The sequence below is a fragment of the Mirounga leonina genome, unplaced genomic scaffold, assembly GCF_011800145.1.
Source record: "Mirounga leonina isolate KUSES-001 unplaced genomic scaffold, KU_Mleo_1.0 Mir_195, whole genome shotgun sequence".
In the NCBI taxonomy this organism is placed as follows: domain Eukaryota; kingdom Metazoa; phylum Chordata; class Mammalia; order Carnivora; family Phocidae; genus Mirounga; species Mirounga leonina.
The window spans coordinates 12262572-12284980 of record NW_023270490.1 but is presented as its reverse complement, the minus strand read 5'-3'; the positions used below and the strand labels follow the sequence as shown (position 1 = coordinate 12284980).

The 22409-nt window shown below is 55.8% G+C and overlaps 1 protein-coding gene across 1 annotated transcript in view; it reads left to right on the top strand.

Moving 5' to 3' along the window:
• Positions 1–22409, top strand: part of GMEB2 (glucocorticoid modulatory element binding protein 2) — a 26067-nt gene that overhangs the window by 446 nt on the left and 3212 nt on the right. Inside the window, 9 exon segments of the mRNA XM_035025569.1 lie at positions 5173–5360; positions 13139–13236; positions 13734–13861; positions 18028–18131; positions 20332–20489; positions 20963–21034; positions 21285–21403; positions 21405–21423; positions 21688–21810. Coding sequence (XP_034881460.1) covers positions 5230–5360; positions 13139–13236; positions 13734–13861; positions 18028–18131; positions 20332–20489; positions 20963–21034; positions 21285–21403; positions 21405–21423; positions 21688–21810 — 952 coding nt within the window. The 5' untranslated portion in view covers positions 5173–5229.

The following is a 22409-nucleotide window of genomic DNA, read 5'->3' as shown; positions in this document are numbered from 1 at the left end:
CCCCTGTCCCCGTCCACGCGGGCCCCGCTCTCCCCCGGCCCGGTGGGAGCCCCGACCACGCGGGCCTCCCTCCCCGCGCAGTGGGTCAAGCCCCTGTGGGCCCTCGTTGGGGGTCGTGCGGATGCAGATGCATTAGCAGAAACTGTAGACGGGGACCCGAGGCGGGTCCCGGCCTTCGAGGAACTTGGTTGGCTGCTCGGTCGGTTCGGTGGACTTTTCCTCGGAAGCAGAGCGCTCGTGCGTGGGCGAGGCTGTGCGCCTTTAGTAGAACCCGGCGAGTCTGCCGAGGAGTCCAGTCGGGGAGCCCCGGTTACCTAACCCAGCCCCCTCCCACCCTCCGGTCTTGCGAGAGCGGCATGGAGCACGAAGACGTGTACCTTCCAGCATATTCTAAGGCGGATGCTGCGGGGTCCAGGCTCCCCAGGACTCGGCCCACGCCGCGAACTCGGTGCCGCACGACCCTCGTTCCCGCTCCCTGCCCCCCCGGGTGTGTTTGGGGTCCTCCTCTAAGTGGTGGCCGCCAGTGTCTGCCCTGCGTGTGGCCTGTCTCCCCGAGCACGCTGTCACCAGGCGGCGGCCCGCGTGCACCTGCCATGTGCTCTCAGGCCGCGCTGTGGGCGCGCGTCCGCCGTTTCCGTGGCGCGCAGAGCTCGCCTGGGGCCGCCGATGCCGGGTCCTCCGGGTTGGAGGCACAGTGGAGTGCTGGATCGTGGGGCAGTCGTGTTTTCAGGCTTCGGCGGAGCCGCACGTCGTGCGACCGTCGTGCGACCGTGTCAGCCTTAGGGAAGAGTGACGACGGAGACTAGGCAGAATGCTGGTCCGCAAGCGGTCCCTGCACGGGAGGGATCTGAGTGTTGGGGAGGATGCCGGAGGGGGGAGGAATCTAGTCACGGGCCGACGTGGAGTGTTTCTAGGAGTTTAGAACACTGGGGGGCTGTATTCAAATCTAAGGCTTGAAATAACCCGTTTGGTGGCTGAACTGAGAAAGGAGGCCACTGACGTGCTTTCTCTGAGCCAGAGAGGCTGCAGGCCGGCAGGGCCGGCCAGCTTGGCCCGGTGTGCGGCCCCGATTGTCCCGGGGAGGCAGGAAGGACCAGAGGGGTCGCCTCTGGGGGGCAAGAGAAGCTGGAAATCTGCACTTTATGTGAACCCTGTGAACTTTGACAAAGTTGGCAACTAAGTTTTGAAACTCTGCGAAGAGCCAAGAAATGGTGCCTGTGGGCCCCTGGATGCAGCTGTTGCTGTGTTCTTAGTGTTTTTAGCAAAGGAAAACACTTGGGATCTTGCAGGAGACGCGGAAGGCCAGATCTGAATCTGATGTACCGACCACACACGGACATTTTTGTCTCGTTTTTATATATGTATGATCAGGAATGATACTTTAACGATACCAGTATTTTATTTACCTTAAAATTAATTGGGGCTTGACTCATGCTGGTCAGGAACCCAAGCTCTGGATGGAGACCCAGGCTTCCGTGTCCCCTTCACCACAAGCCCGGGGCCACGAAGGTCGCGCTCGCCCACTGGGGAGTGCGGTTCTGGTTGTTGAGCTTGTTCTGTGTGTAAATATCCTCGTGTCAAGGACCTGAACTGCATTCTGTGAGGTAACTTTCAGGTGTGTTGTTGTGAAAAATACAGTTGGCATCGGAGAGGCAGGAATTCAGTTTTGTGCTCCCCAAAGTCCTGAAATTCGAGGGAGCACAGCTGCCTGTAGAGAGGATCCCTACCTTGCTGCAGCTTTTGGTTGAAGTGTGATTCTCGTGGCCCTGTGGAGCTCACCCAGTGGAAACAGAGGTCCTTGCTTGGTGAGATAGGCAAACCATGACAGATCACCAAAGTTCAATATTTTTTCAAGTACAGTTTTGTTTATTTATTATTTTTAAAGGATTTTATTTTTTTTTAAGTACTCTCTACACTCACTGTGAGGCTCAAACTCAAAATCCTGAGATCAAGAGTTGCATGCTCCACTGGTGGAGCTGGCCAGGTGCCCCTTCAGTACAATTTTAAAGTAGACTTTTATGCGTGTTGTTTAAAGGGGTTTGTTTCAAAGCTTAAACCTAGAACACAAAAGCTATATTTTAGAAATGGGCAGGATGTCTGTCCATGTCAGTGAATTCATCATCGTAGCTTTCCTCATTAAAGGCATCTGAAGACAGCCATCAGGTCCCCGGAGGCCCTACCCCAGGACCGTGTGGCCCAGGACGTGGGCTCTCCCACCATCAGCATCTCACGCCAGAACGGTGCATGTATGACCGAGGCCAAGCCTACAGTCGTCACAACTACCCTACATCTGTGGTTTATGTTCTATGGGGTTTTGACAAATGTATCACTGTTGTAGTGTCCTACAGTGTCTTGTCACTGCCTGATGCCCCCTGTGCCCCCTTCTTCATGCCTCCCTCCCTCACATCTCTGGCAACCAGTCATCTCCCCCGGGCCCACAGAGTTGGCTTCTCAGACTGGCGGACACTTAGCAAGGTGCAGCTAAGGTTCCTCCGTGTCTTTTTCTGTCTTCGTAGCTCACTGATTTTTATCCCTGAATGATATTCCATCGTGTGGAACGTCAACATCTGTTTGTCCCTTCACCTTTTGAAGGACTCCGTTCTTCCCAGTCGGCTTAGAACAGCACTCTGCGCTTGAGGTGGGACGGGGCAGCACGGCCATGCCGCCCCCTGCACCAGCCCCTGGCCCCGGGGTGGACGTGGCTTGTCTGTACGCCTTGGAAACCCTACCAGACAGGGTCGAACTTGCTTTCAGGCTGTCGTATAAAGAAAGAGGAAAACGGTTTAGTGTGTATTTACTCAGATACTTATCATTTCAGGTGCTCTTGGTTTGTCCCTGATGTCCAGGTCTCCTCTGCTGTCCTCTCCCTTTGTCGGAGGAATATCCCTTTGGAGTGGGTCTCCCCATGACCAGTTCTTTTACTTTTCCTTCACCTGAAGATGTCTTTATTCTGCCTTTATTTCTGTAGGATCTGTTCATCTCGTAGAATCCCGGGCGGACAGCTCTTTCCTTCAGCGTGTTCCCGATGTCCCTGCCCTCCGGCCCGCTGGTATCTGGCGCGAGTTCTGGGCCCCGTGGTAGTGGTTCTCAGGCCTGTGGTCTGTTCTGTTTGGCTGGCTGCTTTCGAAATGCTCTTACTTTGTCTTCGGTTTTCAGCAATTTGATTATGATCTGGGCATGGAGTTCTTTGAGTTTATTCTGTTTGAGGTTTGCTGAGCTTCTTGGGTGTGTAAGTTTACACCTTTCACTAGATTTGGGAAGTGGTCAGCTATTATTTCTCCAAAAAAATGTTTCCAGCTTCACACTTTTTTCTTCTTTCCTTCTGGGACTTCAGTGATACAGATGTCCAACTTTTTTATATTCTTCCACATTCCATAAGCTCTGTTCATTTTGTTTTTGCACCTTTTGTCTGTTGTTCAGTTTGGATAATTTCTACTGATCTGTGTTCATTTTATTACTCTACTTCTATCTTCTCCCATCTCCATTCGGGTGGTGAGCCCATCCAGTGAATTTTTTGTTATAATTTTTCTTTTTTTTTTTAAGATTTCATTTATTTATCTGATAGAGCTCAAGCAGGGCGAGTGGCAGAGGGAGAAGCAGGCTCCCCCCTAAGCAGGGAGCCTGATGCAGGGCTCAACCCCAGGACCCCGGGATCATGACCTGAGCTGAAGGTGGACGCTTAACCGACTGAGCCAGCCAGGCGCCCCTAATTTTTTCTTTTTAATTCTCAAATTTCCATTTGGCTGTAACTCCTGTGCTGAGACTTTTTATCATTCCACTTGTTTCAAGAGTGTCTGGCTTCGTCCCTGAAGCCTGGTACACCAGCTGCTTTAAAGTCTCTGACGATTCATTTCAGAGTGGGCTTTTCTTAATTATTTTTTCTCTTGAGAATTGGCCAGACTTTACTGCTTTTTGTTTAATATTATTTTATTATGTTATGTTAATCACCGTACATTACATCATTAGTTTTTGATGTAGTGTTCTGTGATTCATTGTTCTCGTGTAAAACCCAGTGCTCCATGCAGTACGTGCCCTCCTTAATACCCATCACCAGGCCAACCCATCCCCCCACCCCCCTCCCCTCTAGAACCCTCAGTTTGTTTCTCAGAGTCCATAGTCTCCCATGGTTCGTTTTCCTGCTGCTTCTTATGTCAAAAGATTTTGGGTTGTATTCTGGATGCTTTGAATATCGTGTTGTGAGGCTCTACGTCCTGTTTATATCTCAGAGGGAATGTAGCATTTCTGTTAGAGCAGGAAGGCAGCCCAGTTAGGTTCAGGCTGCAGGTTTTGAGCTCCTCCACTGGGCACGGTCCTGACATCAGCTCCGTCTTCAGAGCCTGCGCAGTGCTCTTTGGAACTGACCTGTAGGGTCCATTCTCCAAACCTTTGGTTTGCCATTTAGGGTCGGGCCCCCCCACAGACAGTTGAGGGGTGGACCCAGGCACCCCTTCCATACCTCCTTACTCTGCCCAGTCTCCCCCATACTCTCTGGCCCCAGGGTCCCCTTGCTCTGGCTAGAAACCTGCAGCTCTCGTGTGTCCTCTGCGCCGTGACACCTCAGCACTGGGTCTCCCTTGGGCACGTGTCAGCATGGAGAGCAGTGGGGTCCCCCAGGCTTTGGACCAGTGTGCCTCTAGTCCCTCAGTATTAGGCGCCTGCTGGGACGCTACCGTCACTGGGGCTTGCTAGGAGACAGAACCACTGAAAAAAATAATAAAAGCAGGTCATTTCCCCCTCTTCTGTCTTGTGTGGGTTTCCCTTCCGTTTCTGCAAACCAGAGACTGGACTTGTCTCCAGATGCTTACTGTGTGCAGTTCTGGAATGCAGGCTTCCTGCGATGAGGCCAAGGGACTCACCTCCAGAGGAGTCCACTTGGATCCTGGTCTCCTGTCCCATCCCCTGCTGCGTGACCACTGAGTTTTCAGGCCCACATGCTGCAGCTCCCTGCGTTCTGTTCAGAGATTTTAGTTCTCACAGTGGAAAGATGGGTGGATTGTGATCGTCCCATCTTCACCAGAACCAGCAGCGCTGGAATAGTCCTTCTCTTGCTGTCGTTTTTGTCAGAAAGCAGCAGGCTCAGACTGAAGGATGGGTCTTGGCAGGTACTTCAAGATGCAGGTGCATCCCCAGAGACCACCTGAGACCCTGTGCCCTGCCTGTGGTTTCCTCTAGGGCTTGGGACCCTGGCGGACTGACGCCCCTGGTTCCGGCGTCATCTTCAGCTGAGCCATGGCAACCCCGGATGTGAGTGTCCACATGGAGGAGGTGGTGGTGGTCACAACGCCAGACACAGCAGTGGATGGGAGCGGCGTGGAGGAGGTGAAGACTGTGCTGGTGACGACAAACCTGGCTCCTCACGGGTGAGACGGGGCCTCTGTCCTGTGAGGGCCACGCGGGCTCTGGCGGGTGTCCTGGGCATCACATGGGGCGGGGGCTGGGGGTGTCAGGAGCTTCCTTAAATACTTTTTTTTTTTTTTAAGATTTATTTATTTGAGAGAGAATAAGAGAGAGAGCACAAGCAGGGGGAGGGCAGAGGCAGAGGGAGAAGCAGGCTCCCCGCTGAGCAGGAAGCCCCATGCGGGACTCAATTCCAGGACCCTGGGATCATGACCTGAGCCGAAGGCAGACGCCCAGCTGACTGAGCCACCCAGGCGTCCCCTTTACTTAAATGTTTGAAACTCAAGTGTCCGTGTCAATGGAGAACGTGAAGGAAAAATAGAAGCCTTGCATCAGCCAGGACGCAAAGATAATGCTTCATTTTTATTTTTTTCTCCCATGTCAACATGGTCACATGGTCTTCATTTCTGAAGATACGTGGTAATTTCTCTGAAGATAAGATGGACAGTAGGAACAATTGGGGACTGTTTTCAAAGTGAAGTTGACATTCCTCACAAAAGCCGGGAGTTTTTTCTTCCTCATCTCTCGTAATAGACGAGCACATAGAATGTTAATTGGCAAGGCCGCCGGGGTGGCTCAGTCGGGTAAGTGTGTGACTCTTGATGTCAGCTCAGGTCATGATCTCAGGGTGGGGAGATCGAGCTCCAGGTCAGGCTCTGCACTGGGTGTGGAGCCTGCTTGGGATTCTCCCCCACTCCCCTTCCCTGCTCTCTCTCAAAAGCATGTTAGTTGACAAAGAAGTCCACATTTGACCTGATGGAACTGCCAGCACGTAGGGGCGGAATGGCTGACATAAAGGAGTAGGTCACCCTGGGCAGGGGGCTGGCTCCCCTCGTGCTTCCTGCCCGCAGGGCTTTAGGCTGGGGCAGTCTTCCTGTCGCTGTTGTCTTTGCTGTGTGTGGCATGTTCACACTGACCTCTGCACATCACTGCAGCTGGGGTGAGCTTTTGCCTTTTCCCGCCTGATAGAAGTTTCGAGAGGAAGGTACTAGACCAGGACCCGACCTCAGCACCGATCCCCGTTGCCGGCCTAGACGACACTTGGGTTTTCATTCCTTCGCACAGCTACCTTGCAGCTGCTGTGTGGCTCCGCGGGCCTGGAGACTCTTCCTGCCTCGTTTCCGCCACTTTGGAGCTATTCTTCCCAACTGAGCTTTTTAACCCGCCCTCCTGCAGGCAGGATGGAGGAGGGCTTGGCTCCCGCTGAGGTCCTGGGTTCGATGGATGTGACGCTCAGCTGCTTCCGTGGCAGGAAGCGCAGGGCCTTCCAGCTGGATTTCCCACCCAAGTTCTCCACCTTGGCGTTGTCTGTGTCCCTGCTGTGGGCGGGTTTCCAGGTGGTGACACCAGTGCCTCCCCTCCCCACCGGGGGCGGTGCCCAAGCTCCCTCTCTTGGATTTGGGACGGCCTGTGGTGAATAATTCACTGTGTCAGGAGCGGGTACGCAGGTGGAAAAGGCTGAGCTGCCTCCGCCCGGCGCCCTCACCCACAGCCATTCTCGCGGAGGTGCTCTGGTCCTGGTCAAGCCCAGCTTTGTGTCCCCCCATCCAGGCAGGGAGGGAGACTTGGGTGGATCGGACCCCACACTGGAGTCTTCTGAGCGGCGCCCAGCACTGTGCCAGCTGCCGTGGGGTGACGTGATTCGGAGCTGCCAGTGTTAAGCGTGTCCAGGGCTGTCTCCTTGGGCTGCTCAGATTCCCCAGACCACATACATCTTCATCAGCTCTGGTGCCATACCAGCCTACCACAGGCAGGACGGCTGACGCCAAAGAAACTGAGCTTGCGGTTCCGGCGGCCGGGAAGTCCAAGATCAGCTCTGGCTCCCTGGCTTGCCAGGGACACCTTCTCACCATGTCCCCACATGGTGGACAGAGAGAGTCCTCTCTCTTCCCCTTCTTATAAGGTCACAGTCCTTATGACCTCATTTAACCTTAATTACCCCCTAAAGGCCCTCTGTCCACATTGGGGATCGGGGCCTCACCAGAGGAGTTTGGGGGAGGACACAGTTCAGTCCAGGGCAACATGCTACCACGCTTTCCTGGAGGGTGACTGTCTCTGCGTTCGGTGTTCTGGGGGCTGGGCTGCGGGCAGGAGGGGTCTCACAGTCCAGGGTGCTTGGGTTCTCTCCATGCCCCAAGTACAGGGGCCATGTCAGCGGGGGCGGGGGGTGGCTCCTTTCTCCTCCCAGGGCCTTGTGCTGGGCGAGTCTGGCACGGTGTCTCGGACGGGCTTTCCTGGCCTCAGCCGTGTCCTCTCCTAGTTGTCCTTCACTCTTGCTTCCAGAGGTAGCTGGTGCCCAGGCCTCTGGGTGTGGAGCGTCTCTTCCCACCTTTATTTGCCATTTTACCGGGAAGTTTACAACAGGTTCTTAAAAATTAAAAATAACAATTTATTATTATAAAATATATGGTAGAAAATTAAGAAATACTGATGAGCAAATACTAAAGCAGGTTGTGTTGCTACCACCTGGGCATTCCTGCAGCTAGCACTCTGGAGTAGGCCCTCCCAGGCGCCCTTGCTCGCGTGCTGACATGCACGTGTCTGTCTTTCTCTGAGCCTTTTTGTTATTCAGTATAGTGTGCATAGAGAAAGCGATGTTTCCAGCCCCCCCAAAGCCCCCGCACGCGCCCTTCCAATCCCACAGATGAGATTGATCATACTGTAAGTGCTGCTTTGTGTTCTGGTTTTGTTTTCTGTTAATCAGGGATCTTCACTTTTCCATGTTGACACGTTTTCATCTCTTCTACTCTGTTCGTGCTCATCGTGGGTTCCTTGAGGTGGGTCCCTCTCTTGCTTTGGGAAGCCGGCTGCTGGGGACAGTGCCCTGAAGATTCTCAGAAGCCCTTTGGCTAGGCCTGGCCCAAAAACCTGGGGTTTGAACCAGAGGACCGTTTAGCCAGTCTTTGACTTGGTCTTTATCCTGAGGCCACTTCTTACTTTAAAATCTTCTGCCAGGTGGAAAATTGGGGATGTGAAGCAGTTGGACCCCTGTGTTCCCTGTAAATTCTGAACCCCACAAGATGACTGTCTCCCTTTTTCACACATCATTGTCTGCGCTCCAAGAAGCTGGCTGTCGCTTTCTGCTTTCTGAGATTTTCCTTAGGAGAGCCACACACAAGTCCTTTAGGGTCTTTTCCACCTTCTCCGTGGCTGTGGCTCACATTTTGCCAGTTTTTCCTCTGCTGTACGGCATGGGGTCCCTTCTCCAAGCCTGCTGCCGCACTCCTGTCCTCGGCCTACCCCCGCTCACCATCTCGGTGCTTTCTCCCAGGATTTTGTGATAGCAGCCCGCTTCTGGGACAGTTTGTTAGGTTTGCTGCATGGCCTCCCCAAGCGCAGGGGCTCACTGCAGCGTGAGTTTGCTGTTTGCTAGGACCAGGCTGGCTGGCCTGTTTCTAGCCTGGGCCTGCGCTGCTGGGTCCTGCCCGGTGGTCTAGCGTGCCCTCACTAGCTGGGATGGCTGAAGCTCTCTGCTGAGGACTGCTTCCTGGCTGTCTTCATGGTGGAAGGTTCCAGCAGCAGGCGTGGGAGCTGCATCCCACTGCCCATGTTGGTTGGTCATTTATGGAGGAAAGGAGAGGCTGCATGTGCCGTGTCCCTGGGAGGGAGAGCCCACGCTGTGGTAGGGGAGGCAGCCTTATCTTAAGGGATCTACAGATACTTCTCTTCTTTTTCTGGGAGAGATTTTACTTACTCTGCTACTAGTTGGCAGCTGAGATTCACTCTTGCTGTTTGTTTAAAAAAAAAAGGGTGTGGTGAAGAGGCCATTTCACTGCTTTATGCCGATTTCTTCTCTGGCTGGGTGTTCGGGGGGAGAGCTTGGGAGGGTTCCTCATGTGTGAAAGCCCGCCAGCCTGCCTCCCACCCACTGCTTTGCCACGGTGACGGGCAAGTGTGGTCAAGGCTGGGAAGAAGAAGGTAGCATTTTGTAGATAGCAGCTTCTGCCAACATTTACTTTAAGTAAAGTGGACGTTTTTCAAATGAAATTTGAACAAATGCCAGTTAACTGACTTCTGAGAGCAGTGGGGGATTCATTCCTGGTGTGCGTGCGGTGGGCAGAGGAGGGCAGTCTGTCCCCCGTGTCTGCCTTCCTGGACGGCCCTTTGGTCACGGTGGGGCCACGGCCAGGTTTCCCCGGCGTGGTCCCCGTGGATGGCTTGCTGCCTGTGCGCACACGACCTGTGCTGGGGCCGTGGCTCTGGCTCTCTCAGGTTGGCGCCTCCCTGTGGCCCACTCCTGACTCCCTTTTCTTAGGGAGTCTCCTGGGTGAAGGGTCACGCTCCCTGCTTCATCACCGTCCCTTCTGCTTCCCACGTCTGGCTGGGAAAGACAACTTGCCCTTTGGGTTTGTGCACCCTCATTGGAGAGCTCACGTTCTCACTCAGTGCTTCTTCACGTAGGAGTCGCTCCTGATGGGCCCCAAAGACCAGACTCCAAGTTTGTGTTTCTCGTCAGCTCTCACGTCTGACCTGGCTGGCGGTCGAATAAGGCCTGGGAGACTTGGAGAGTGGCCTTGCCTGGGCACCATCTATGGTGCTGTGGGCTTGGGGAGTCTCTGCTACAGGAGCGGTCGTCAGCAAGCAGGGGAGGCCCCACTGTGGGTGTTGCTCACTGTGTCAGTTCAGGCCCTCCGGGGAGCGGGTGGAATTAGATATGTCGTGTGCACACATGCAGCAAGCCATCCGCGGGGACCACCGCAGGGAAACCCAAGGAATGTGCAGGGGAGGCGGTCTGACCTTGTGGGAGGAAGGAGGGATGGGAGGGCTTGGGTGGGAAGAGCCTCGGACCCGGCATGCTCTGAGAGGCCCGGCCAGGCCCTAGACGCTGACAGACACCATGAGAGGGGCCACGGCTTGGGCAGTTTGCTGGGGGAGTGAGTGGCTGCCCATGAGCCATTCTTGACTGCTCCTTTGGGTGTGACCAAACCTCTTCCCACAGAGAAGTGCGTGACTGGCCCTCGGTGGTCGTGAGGGGGTACACCTGGGGAGTCCTGTCCAGGCCCCACACCTGCTTCCCCCACGGTGCTTTGCAAGGGTGAGGGTACGTTATCTGTTGGGTTAGTCCCTAGAAGTGGGTGCATGCTGTCCACCTATGCCACCTGCCTGCCAGGCCCTGGAGATGTCTCTGGCTCGAGTGCGCTGGACGTGGGTCAGGTCTCTGCCCTCGGGCTTGGCCTGTTTTCCTCGGGGCTGTCCTGTTGATCTCAGGGCTCCTTAGGTAACATTGGAAACAAGCTGTCTTCCTTGTGCCGTACGCCTTTCCCCCAACTCTGTCTTTTAAAATAATCGTTTATGGGTTTTTTCCCCCGTACAGAAAGTTCTTGGGTTTTTTTTTTTATTGTTTGATTTTACTCGTTTTTGGCTGGGTACAGTATACTTTATTGGTGGTACATGATGAGGTAGGGCTCCCCAACCCTTCCCCTTTTTCAGGCGGTCTAGGATGGAAACCGTGTGGAGGTCGGGCGATTTCTCAGTGTGTGGGGGGATGAGTTGGGCAAGGACTCCCCAGAAGCTGAGGACCTCTCTCTTCCTCTGGCTGGGGCTGGTGGTCCAGGGGCTCTTACTTCTTGGAGACCACTTGGTTGCTGTGGTCAAACTCATTGTCGTACCAGGAAAGGGGCTTGACAGAGTGGTCACTGAGAGCAGTGCCAGCCCCGGCATTGAAGAAGGAAGAGTGGATGTCACTGTTAGAGTTGCAGGAGACAACCTGGTCCTCAGTAGAGCCCAGGGTGCCCTTGAGGGGGCCCTCCAATGCCTGCTTCACCACCTTCTTGAGGTCATCGTATTCGGCAGCTTTCTGCAGGCGGCGGGTCAGATCCACGGCTGACATGTTGGGGATGGAGACATGGAAGGGCCACGCCAGTGAGCTTCCCATTCAGCTCAGGGACGACCTTGGCTGTAGCCTGGTGGTGCCAGAAGAAACAAGGATGTTCTGGGTAGCCCCTCGGCCATCATGCCACAGCTTCCCAGAGGGACTGTCCACGGTCTTCTGGGTGGCCCTGATGGCATGTGCTGTGGCCATGAGTCACTCCATGGTGCTCAAGTTGTGTCGTGGATGACCTTGGCCAGAGGGGCAAGCAGTTGGTGGTGCAGGAGGCATTGCTGACAGTCTTGAGGGAGTTGTCCTACTTCTCATGATTCACGCCCATCACAAACATGGGGGCATCGTGACCCTCTTGGCCTCACCTTCAAGTGAGCCCCAGCTTTCTCCATGGTGGTGAAGACCCTGGTGGACTCCATAATGTATTCAGCACCAGCATCACCCCATTTGATGTTGGCGGGATCTTGCTCCTGGAAGAAGGAGGCGGGCTTTCCACTGACGACAAGTTTCCTGTTCTCAGCCTTGCCGGTGCCATGGAATTTGCTGAGAGTGGAGTCATACTGGAACACGCAGATCATGTAGTTGAAGTCAGTGAAGGGGTCATTGATGGCGACAATATGCACTTAGCCAGAGCTAAAAGCAGCCCTGGTGACCAGATCTCCAAGACGGCCAAATCCGTTCACTCCACCCTTCACCATCCTGTCTCGGGGACACGACTGGGACTGCATTAGAGGATGCAGCTCTCTTTCAAACAGGGAGGAGCAGAGAGCCTTATTTTTGTCTTTTTAAGGGAAATTTATCATCTCTTTTATTTCTGGGTTTCGTATTATTATTTTTTGAGAGAGAGCACACACCACACGCACAGGCAGGTGGGGGCTCGGGGCAGAGAGAGAGAGAAGTCCGCAGGCAGACTCCACACTGAACACATAGCCCAACATGGGGCTCGATCCCACAACCCTGAGATCCTGACCTGAGTTGAAATCAAGAGTTGGACACTTAACTGACTGAGCCACCCAGGCGCCCTGGGTTTTGTATTATTTAAGAAAACCTTTCACCACTTCAAAACTATTAAAATTTTTTTCTTTTTTCCTCCTTTAACACTTTTATGGTTTAGTTTTTATCTTTACATTTGACTTGTATGTAATTTGTTTTGATAGGAGGTTAGGCCGTGGGTGATTTTTTTTCCCCTAACATTTTATTTTTTTTGATAGTTCTATAACCATCTGAAATCATTGTAATAGAAATAAAAAACTTTATTATTTTTTAAAATTTTTTAAGTTTTAGCACACAGGCATGTGAGCAGGATGGGGAGAGGGACAGAGGGAGAGAGAGAATCCCAGGCAGGCTCCACGCTCAGTGCAGAGCCTGATATGGGGCTCAATCTCCCCACCCTGAGATCATGACCTGAGCCAAAATCAAGAGTCAGATGCTTCACTGACTGAGCCACCCAGGTGCCCTGAAATAAAAAAAATTTATTAAAGAAGGAGGGGGCGCCTGGGTGGCTCAGTCGGTGAAGCATCTGCCTTCGGCTCAGGTCATGATCCCAGAGGCCTGGGATCGAGCCCCACGTCAGGCTCCCTGCTCGGCGGGGAGTCTGTTTCTCCCTCTGCCTCTCGCCCCTGCTCATGTGCGTTCCCTCTCTCTCTCTCAAATAAGTAAAATCTTAGAAAAGAAGGGGTTTAAAAGTCCCACATGAGTGTCATTGCACAGATGTGTCCTGCTGGCTGCACACGTCGGGCCGTGGGCACCGGCGACGCTCAGGGAGTCGCCTGCTAGGAGCTGCAGTGCGGTGTCCCCACAAGGTCCCTGACCTGCACAGCCACGGCTGGTACCCCGGAGTACAGCAGGAGAGGGCGCGTTCTGGCGGGCGGGTGTGCCAGGCTCGTGGGGGCAGGGCGAGCTGATGTCTCCCTCCCTTAGGGGCGAGCTGGCGGAGGACAGCATGGAGACGGAAAACGCAGCAGCGGCTGCGGCGGCTGCTTTCACAGCGTCCTCGCAGCTCAAGGAGGCCGTGTTAGGTAGGGAGCCTGCCTCCCCTCTCCATGCCCCTGCAGGATGGGCCTCCAGTAAGGAGGGGCTGCCCGCTGGCTCAGGCCCCAGGGTCATCCCGGTATGGCCGGCAGTCCCCGGGGGGCCGCTCCGCCTCTCCCCGTGGGGGGCCGACCGGTGGTTGTAAAATCGTCAGTGCTGGCCTCAGGACCCCTCAGAACAGTGGGAACAAGCTTCTCTAGAACCATCCCAGGAAAGCTTGATTTCATTTCCTTAAGTGGTTCTTCCATTGAACCACAGCTTAATGTGATTATGGTAAGACTATCATAAAATTGATTTTTGTGACTTTACCTGAACCTCTAATCTGGGACCGATGAGTAATGGCCCTGCCCTATCTCAGTTTTTCTCGGATCTTAATTTCTGGTTTCTGGTTGGTGGCTGTGTTTGCGCTTTTGCAGGCAGTACTTTGGAAGGTTGTAACTGGTTTTGTTTTTACCCTTCTCCTGTCACCACACCTTGTGAGAAGTGAAGGTGGCTGAAGAAGAGGAGAGCCTGGAGGCTGAAATCGTGTACCCCATTACCTGCGGAGACAGCAGAGCCAACCTGATTTGGAGGAAGTTCGTGTGCCCCGGCATCAATGTGAAGTGTGTCCAGGTGAGGCTCCAGCATGAGCACGGCCATGTGCCCGGCTGCGTCGGTGGGAGGCCCTCGGGGCACGGCAACCTGGGGGCAAGCCTGGGGGTGGTGCAGAAGGGGGGGGTCGCATGTGCTTGGGAGGAGAGAGGAGAAAGGGGTAAGCCTTCAGGGATGGACAGGGTTGCTGCTGACGGCACAGGGGAAAGTGTCAGGAGGTAGCGAGTCCTTGTTTCTGGAGTGCAGCTGTGGGGAGAGGCTGGGAAGTCGCCCTGTTCATGCTGGGGCAGCCATAGTCGCCAAGCCGGGAGCTGCTTTTTTTGGTAGATTGAATGAGGTGTGTGCTTTGGAAAGACTCATTTAGTAGCCATGAGTAAGGTGAATGGGAGAGGTGTTCTCTTTCTGCCAAGGTAGATTAAGTACCCAGACTCCCCTTGTGCTGAAAGTAGCCAAAATCGCTGGTTAAGATACTTTCCTAAAGCATCTTCTAGGTGCCTCCGTAAGCTGGCAAAAATGGTTGAAATACTCAAACTGAGGGCCCGAGTAAAGGTGGGTTGGGGAGGAGGCCGAGCACCACCTCCAGCTTTGGCTTGCAGAGCCTTTGCCTGCCACCGGCTTTCTCTGCCTTGCAGGGCTGGAGTTGAGAAGGTGCAGCCCAGGACTTCCCTGAGCTGTGTGCTTGGAGGCAGGGATTATCCCCCGTAGTGCTCTTACTTGTAAAGGTCTCTCCCCTCAGTGTCAGGGTGGACCACTAACAACACGCTTCCAGCCCCACTCTGTCCCCTGGGACAGGGAGCCTCCTGCCGCCCATCTTAGCACTGAGGGGAAGAGGGACCCTCTTGAGGAGGATTCGCGTGGGGGTTGTACAGTCGGAAAATCGTGTTTAGTTGTAAGCGGTTCCTGGCTGGTAGTTCCCCCAGGAATCTGACCGAAGCATATGGAGGAACTCTTCTTTATCGGAGGTTCTGAGTGATGTCAGCAGACAGAGTTCCAAGGAAGAAGCAGCTCATTGTAAAGCAAGCAGAAACACTGAGTGTGGGAGGAGACCGCACACAGACCACAGAGAGAACGAGACTCACAGTGCTTCAGGCCTTGGGATTTTGAGACCGGGAATATAAAATAATTATGTTTAATTTATCTCAATAAAAGAGAGGCTTGACATGAGAAAAGCATAAACATATTCAGAAAAACAAACTAGGAATGAAAAATAGAATTAAAATAGTACACTTAGTGGCTAGGTTTTATAGCAGATTAGACACAGCCAAAGAGATAATTTGTGAACTGGAAGGTAGGAGTAAAGAAGTTATCCAGAACACAATCCACAGAAATATAGAGGGGATAGAGGCTCGAGACAGGCTAATGCATCAGTTGAGTTCTAGAAGGAGAGAAGAAGGGTCTGAGAAAGTTCATAATGGAGGGAAGTTCAAGACATCCAGCAAATCCCAAACGGAACGAGTACAAGAAACCAACCACATTTTAAACAGCTTTGGAGGCAGCTCGGAGGACTGGCTCCATCCGCAACAGTTGAATGCTGAAATAATTAACGACAGTCTGGATTATAACTCAAGTGCAGTAAGAGTCCACAGGTCTTTGTTTCTTGCTGTGTGTTCCATGGTGTTTATATCAAATAGAAGTAAAGCTTTATGTTGGAATGCCAGCTGCTGGTAGACGTGGGAGGGGTGAGGGAGCCTGGGCTCCAAGGCTACCGGCTGGCTGCTGAGAGCTAGTGGGAGCAAGGTATGTGCCAGCCTCAGGATGTCCCACATCCGTTTGGTGTCAGTTGTGGAGGGAAGACAGCGCCTCTGGCAGGGGGCTCCCTAACTAAGTGATGACATTCGTGTCGGGACAGACCTCTGTCACGGGTCCCCCGACTGAATGGGCGGGAAATCGTGGCCTTCCTGCCAGAAGGGCCTAGCCTGATCGTGTCGTGAGAAGACGGGAGGGACAGCCGACAAGAAATTCGCTTGGGTGCTTCAGAAATGTCAAGGTCAGGAAGAGGAAGGTGGACTACTCAGGGAGCAGGTGTGGTGTGCCGTCTGGGCTGGGTCCTGCCCTGGAGATGGATTGCTGCAGAGGCTGTTCTTGGGGCAGTTCGTGAACTCTGCATATTGCCCGTTGATTAGATAGTACACATTAATGGGGATTGCCTGAACTCGAGAGTTGTGGTTGCATAGCAGAACCTTTTCCTGAGGAAATAGATACCGAGTGCAGAGGACGGGGTCTGAGTCTGCAGTTGTCTCTCAGCGGTGTGGAGTAGTCGACGGGGAGGCAGGGAGTGGAAGGGCCCCGGGCAGGCAGTTGGGGAGCTAGTCTTCCACTTACTCTGTAATTTCGAAATAACGAAATAAAGAGTGAGAAACAAAAACAGGTTTCCCACAGACAGCATCCTAATGGAACTGTGAGAAGCAGAGAAGGCCCCACGTAGCTGACAGTTCCTCAGGAGCAGGGGACCCGCTGGTGGGGGGGTTCCCGAAAGTGCCGTAGCAGCCGGAGGGCGAAGGAGCTGTGTCCCGTGCTGAGAGAGAAGGGCTGCACACAGCGAAGTCATCTTTCCAGTCGAGGGGGAATGCAGATGTTTCAGACAGAACTGCATGGGCCATGAGCAAGTCCTCACTGAAGGGTGTTCGAGGAAGTGTATTTCAGGCGGAGGGAAAGCGACTCCAGATAGGAGTTTTTAGGTCCAGGAGGCGTGCAGAGTGAAGGAAGTGGAAATGTGTGGGTGAGCCCAGAGCTTTGACAACATGTCTTAGGAAGAATCCAGACCAGATAAAACCTGTGGCACCTGGCCATGGGGTCACTTAGCTCTGGACTCTGACAGCCCAGGTAGGCGCAGCACCCAGCCTGAGAGTAGAGTGTGACATGCCAACCACTAAGCAAACTCTGGAACTCCGAGAGTGGTGGTCAGCCCAGATGGTGGCAGCAGTCTGGAGGGAGAGAGTGCCTTTCTGCAGATGGAAGTGGAGTGAAGTGTGAGACTCGGGAGAGCTGGATCTGTCGGGTGTAGCTGGGGTGGGCCAGGGACTGCGGCCCAGATGGCGTCACACCCAGGGGGAGGGGGAGAGAGGATGTCATCCTGGGGGAGGGGCAGAGATGGTGTCATGCCTGGTGGGGAGGGGGAGAGATGATGTCATGTCTGGGCGAGTGGGGAGGTGTTGTGCTTCCGCTGCTTGGGCTCACAGCCCGTCTCCCCGACCAGCTGAGCGAGGAGTCGAGTGGCTTCCTGGACTCGGTGAGAGCATGTGTGTGGGTGCTCGGGACATTAGGAAGACGACTCCCACCACCAGGGACCCCCAGCTGCTTGCACCTGCTGTGACCTGAGTCTGCTGGAGTTAGCAGTGCTTGGCGCTCTGTGCTCTGAGCAGGACACGCTGGAGGACCCCAGCCAGACCTGAGCCCAGACAGCGGGGGGGCGCATCCTGGGAGGGGAGGCCCAGCGGCACCTCTGTCTCCCCCTCTGCTGAGACCTGGTGACTCATCTGTCTCCTGCCTGCTTGTTTCCTAAGTAAATGCAGTTTTATTTTGACTCTTCGGTTCCAGTGATGACTTGTTTAACACAATTGAATAGGGTATTTTAGCTTCTCAAGCCATCTGAGCTCCAACATTGAGTGAAACTGGCCCCCAAACCCTGACATTGAAATGGATGTGTGTGCACAGATGCATGAGATGTGTGCTGTGAGTGGGTGTTAGGGGAGTGTTGGGGTGGGTGAAGGGGACAAATCACAGCTTACCCTACACAGTCTTGGGTTATTTTGATGTCACGTATGTAGGTGTTATTAATGGAGTAAGTCACACGTAAGTGGGTTTGCTGAGTCCCATCTGGAGGGAGCGAGTGCCTTTCTGAGCGCTGTGGTCCCCTCCGCTCTCCCTGGCTCAGGCGCACCATGTGTTTCGCTGGCCTCCCTCCCTGGGCTTGGGGGCAGTGCCGGCCACAGGCTGCTGGCAGCAGGAAGCCAGCCCGCCACCCCAGCCCTTGTGCAGGCTGGCCGTGTCTTGTGTTACCTGAACTGTTCCTTTCCCCCAGTGATGGTTGCCGCTGGTTGGATCTGAAACGTCAGACCGAGAGCGAGCCTGTGGCTGTTGGCCTCCCCACACCCCTCTCCCTGGCTGGGCTCTGGCAAACGGTCAGGCAGGAGAGGTGGGTCACAGAGGGCCGTCCTGACCCAGCTCTGCTGTGCTTCCCTCCACAGTATGACGAGCATGTGATCAGCCCAAAGGAGTTTGTGCACCTGGCCGGCAAGTCCACCCTGAAGGACTGGAAGAGGGCCATCCGCATGAACGGCATCATGCTCAGGTGGGTGTCTCGTGCACAGCGAGCCCTCTGCGGCACAAGTCAAGTGACCGTGCCAGGCGTCCTTCCGTTGCTTTTTCATTTGTTGTTGAGTTTTTTAAGATGAGGCCCATTCTAAACACGAGCACTGACAGCATCCCGGGAATGGCTTCCGCCCACAGCCCTGCCGGCGTGCGGCACCATCAGATCATCAGATTTGTGGGACTTTGTTGTCCTCGCTCGGCCTCCCTGTGCATCCCCGTGTTAGAGAACGTGCTCCTGCATCTCCCACCATGGCCACTGAACCCTGGAGTGCCTGGGCATGGGCGCAGGTCTCGAACCTGGGGTGCGTGTCCGTCTGGCTATCTGTCCCTTTCTGGCATGGCCCGTCGCCTGGTGAGGGTCCTGTCCCGACCACATCTGTGTTCAGTGGCCATGTGTCTGTCTCTTGGACCTTCTCTCCACCTTGTTGCTTTCAGGATACAGGCCAGTGGGTTTCCAGAGGGTCTTCGTCCAGATCCCTGACCTCACCTGTCATGAGATCAGGTGGTGCTGGGTTGACGCCCCATCTCTGGCTGTCGATGGTGGTGTGCTCTTGGTTGGGTGCCCACTTGCTCCTCGCAGGCCTCCTTTTCCCTTTGACGTTAATCAGGAACTTGTAGGAAGTTTTGGGCTAGCTCTCAGCTTCTTTACTGACGTGAAATCGCAGAAGAGAGACAATCGGAGTTTGTGCCTCCATCTCTCAGTTGGCCAGCGTCCCGAGGGGCCTGTCGCTCGTTTGCGTGGGCCGGTCCTCAGGCTGGTGGGAAGGCCAGCGTCCGCTCTGCTAGCCACCCTGTGTGTGTGTGACCTGTCCCCGATGGCCTTCTGTCCCTTTTCCCGTCACCTGTGAAACAGAAATGGTAATGCCCCTTCTGGGAAGCCTGAGGACAGACTAGGCTTTCAGTTTGTACGCCCAGAATGTCGATTCCCAATCTTCATGTTTTCACATTCCTGCTTTGGTGGTGACAGCTCGCCCCTCCTGATGAGGCAGAGGGCACCTCTCTCTGTCGGCCCCACCCCTCCATGTGCTCACTCCACGGCCCCTCCTGCACGCCGGTCCAGAGACAGCTGCTGTTTGTGTGCTGTTTTCGGGAGGAGCGGCTTGGTGCTGTTCTTGGGCTTGGGTTTGCTGCCGGGGAGTGCTGTGACCCTTGGTGAGTCCTGGATTACGGCCCCATTCACCGTCCCTGTGAGCCACAGTCTGGGCCTGACATGGGCAGGTGCCCACAGCCAGAGGCCCAACCGGCCTGCTACACCTGTGTTCCTGGGGTGTGCCTGCCGCTTGCGCCCCACAGTTGGCCCTGCATCCCATCCTGCAGTGCTCAGGCTCCTCTCTAAGCCCCAGCCATGAAGCAGGCCCCTGACTTTCTAGAAAGTGTCTTGGTGGCCTCGCTGTGGGAAGGCAACTGCCGTTTCCCTGGAGGAGCGCTGCGGGGGAGGGGCACCGTGGGTCAGCTGCACGTCCTGAGGTCAGCAGAGGTACACTGCGGAGGCCCAGCGACGTGGAGGTCGCGGGTGGAGGGGGGTGAGTCGAGACGTCTGCACAGTGAAACCCAGGCTCTCCAGGGGCTGTAGTAAAGGGCCACCCTGGGAGGCCTGTCCTGGCAGGTGGGGACGTGCTGTGCCGTCCTGATCAAGCCGAGGATGGGAAGCGAGCCACCTGAGTGCAGGGCGAGCAGCCAGGGGCGCCCCCACTGTCCTGCTTTCCTGTGTGCGCAGAGGGCCAGGCTGCTCCTGGAGGGTTTCTCGTCCCCCTCTGCCTCACAGTCTCCTTATGGGGGTGCCTCAGCCACTTCTGTTAGCCGTGGGCCTGCTCCTCCAGGCCGGCGGGTGGCAGAACATCCCCGGAGGGCCCTCTGGGATGACTTCCTGCCAGGGTCCTCATCTCTCCTTCTGGGTGCCAGCCACTGCGGTCGCGGTCCCCACGGACTTCCCACTTGTGCTGGAAGCTCACTGGCCCAGAGCGTTGGCCGGGGTCGTTGGAGAGGCCTGTCTGGGGCCTCCGTGGCACCCACCTCCCGCCCTGTGCTTGGCCACTCTGCAGCTGCCACCTCCCTGCCTTGCCATCGGGACCTGAGGACGCTCGACAGTGGGGGACGGGAAGGGAGCGAGGCGCCTTGGGGTCCAGCCGTGCACACCTGTGCCTGGACGTGTCCTCCGTCTCTGGTCTCCTTTGCCACAGGAAGATCATGGACTCCGGGGAGCTGGACTTTTACCAGCACGACAAGGTCTGCTCTAACACCTGCCGCAGCACCAAGATCGACCTCTCAGGCGCCCGTGTGTCCCTGAGCAGCCCCACCTCGGCTGAGTACATTCCACTCACGCCTGCCACGGCCGACGGTACGTGCTGGCTCGGAGCCTTTGCTCTTGCCGGCGGCTTGACCCAGTCCCACCCCACCTGCGGCCACGGAGGTGGGCCTCTGCACGCCACTCGTGGGCAGCCTGGCCTCCCCTCTGGGCCTCCTTCCTCACTGAGGGAGTCTAGCTGGATTGCTGTTTTCATCGACAGCGTGCTGGGGAGATGGTAAATGCCAGAAGAAGAGTGGGACGATGGGCACTGTGGGAACTGGTGGTTGGGTCAGGGAGACTTCGTCCTTTCTCCTTTGTGTGTATTTGAGGACGTGTGTGATTAAGAAGTTTAAAAGTAGATGTACCACAGAAGCAAGTAAATCCCTTGGTTGCACTGGTACACGTGTTTGTGGATCTTGAGAAAATTGGTGCAAAGGAGAGCTTTGGAGCCTGTATTTGGATGGCGGGCTGGGAGGGTCGCTCCCTGGCTGGCGAGGCTCATGGTGGCCATGTCTGGGTTGCAGTGAACGGGTCTCCCGCTACCATCACCATAGAGACCTGCGAGGATCCTGGTGACTGGACCACGGCCATCGGAGGTACGGGTCCTTCTGGGGGGGGGCCCTCGTGGGCAGGGGGCAGGACGTGCTGGGCGGCCCGAGGGGCCTCCTGGAGGAAGTGCTGGTGCAGAGGGTAGAGCTCGGCCCGGGCCCAGGCCCCCGTCTGGAACCGTGTGCACACTGGCCCCCCGGGCCCCCGGGCAGCCCTCTGCGCCTGCCTGTGGCGAGAAGCCTGCTGTGGCTGCTCTGTGGATTCTTCCTGCTCTCTGACCTGCTCCGCCTCTCACAGATGACACCTTTTCCTTCTGGCGAGGGCTCAAGGACGCGGGTCTGCTGGACGAGGTGATACAGGAGTTCCACCAGGAGCTGATGGAGACCATGAAAGGCCTGCAGCAGCGGGTCCAGGACCCCCCCCCTGCAGCTCCGAGGTGAGGGCTCGATGTCTGCATGGCATCGGTGGGCACCGCCCCCCCCCCCCCAGGCTCCTTCCTGCTCTGGGCAGGGGCAGGGGTGCTTGGGTGCTCCCTCCACCCTGCCGTGCCTCTGGGGTGAAGCCGAGTCGTAGGCCCAGCTGTGCCGTGGCTGAGCTTCTGGTGGTGGAAGAGGGCCATGCAGAGGCCGTACGCCTCGCGGGGTCTCACTGTGTCTCTGCCGGGCGGGGGCCGTTCTCACTGTGTGCTCGCCCCTTTAAGATGCCGTGCTCCTCAACAACATCGTGCAGAACTTCGGCATGCTGGACCTGGTGAAGAAGGTGCTGGCCAGCCACAAGTGCCAGATGGACCGCTCACGGGAGCAGTACGCCCGAGACCTGGCAGGTGCGCCCGGTGCCCGGGGCCCGCCCCTGCGCACAGCCCCGTGGACACTGCTCCTGAGAGAGCCCTGGCGGCGGAGTCCAGAGTCGGGAGGGACCGGGAGAGCCTAGCGCTGTCACGCAGGGAAGCGGGAAGCCGTGACGTGGGGCCCAGGCAGCCCGCCCGTGGGTCCCGAGTGTGGAACTCCCCCTCAGTAGTTTACGGGAGAGAAGTGGGAGAGGTGACCGGGAGCCAGCGTGGCCCCCAGACTCCCCTCTGGGACGTTTGTGCTTTTCTTTCTGGGGCCCCCTCGCGTCCGTACTCGCAGGGTGTGTGTGCGCAGCAGGTGCCTCCATGTGTGGGTTCGACCACACCACGAGAGCAACTTTTCTGCGGGGATTAGGAGGATTGGAAAGTTAGAGCGGGGAGGGTCTGTGCCCTCGTCTGGCAGCTCGGAGACCGCCTTTGCGACGGCATTTCTGCTTCCTTGGAGGGGCGGTCCACACAGGCCCCCAGAGCGCGTCACTGGGGGGGACGGGGTGGGACAGGGACAGAGTGTCACTGCTGTGTGGGCACAGGCCCCGTGTTAGGGGGCGTGGGGTCTGATGCTCTCTGTCCCCCCC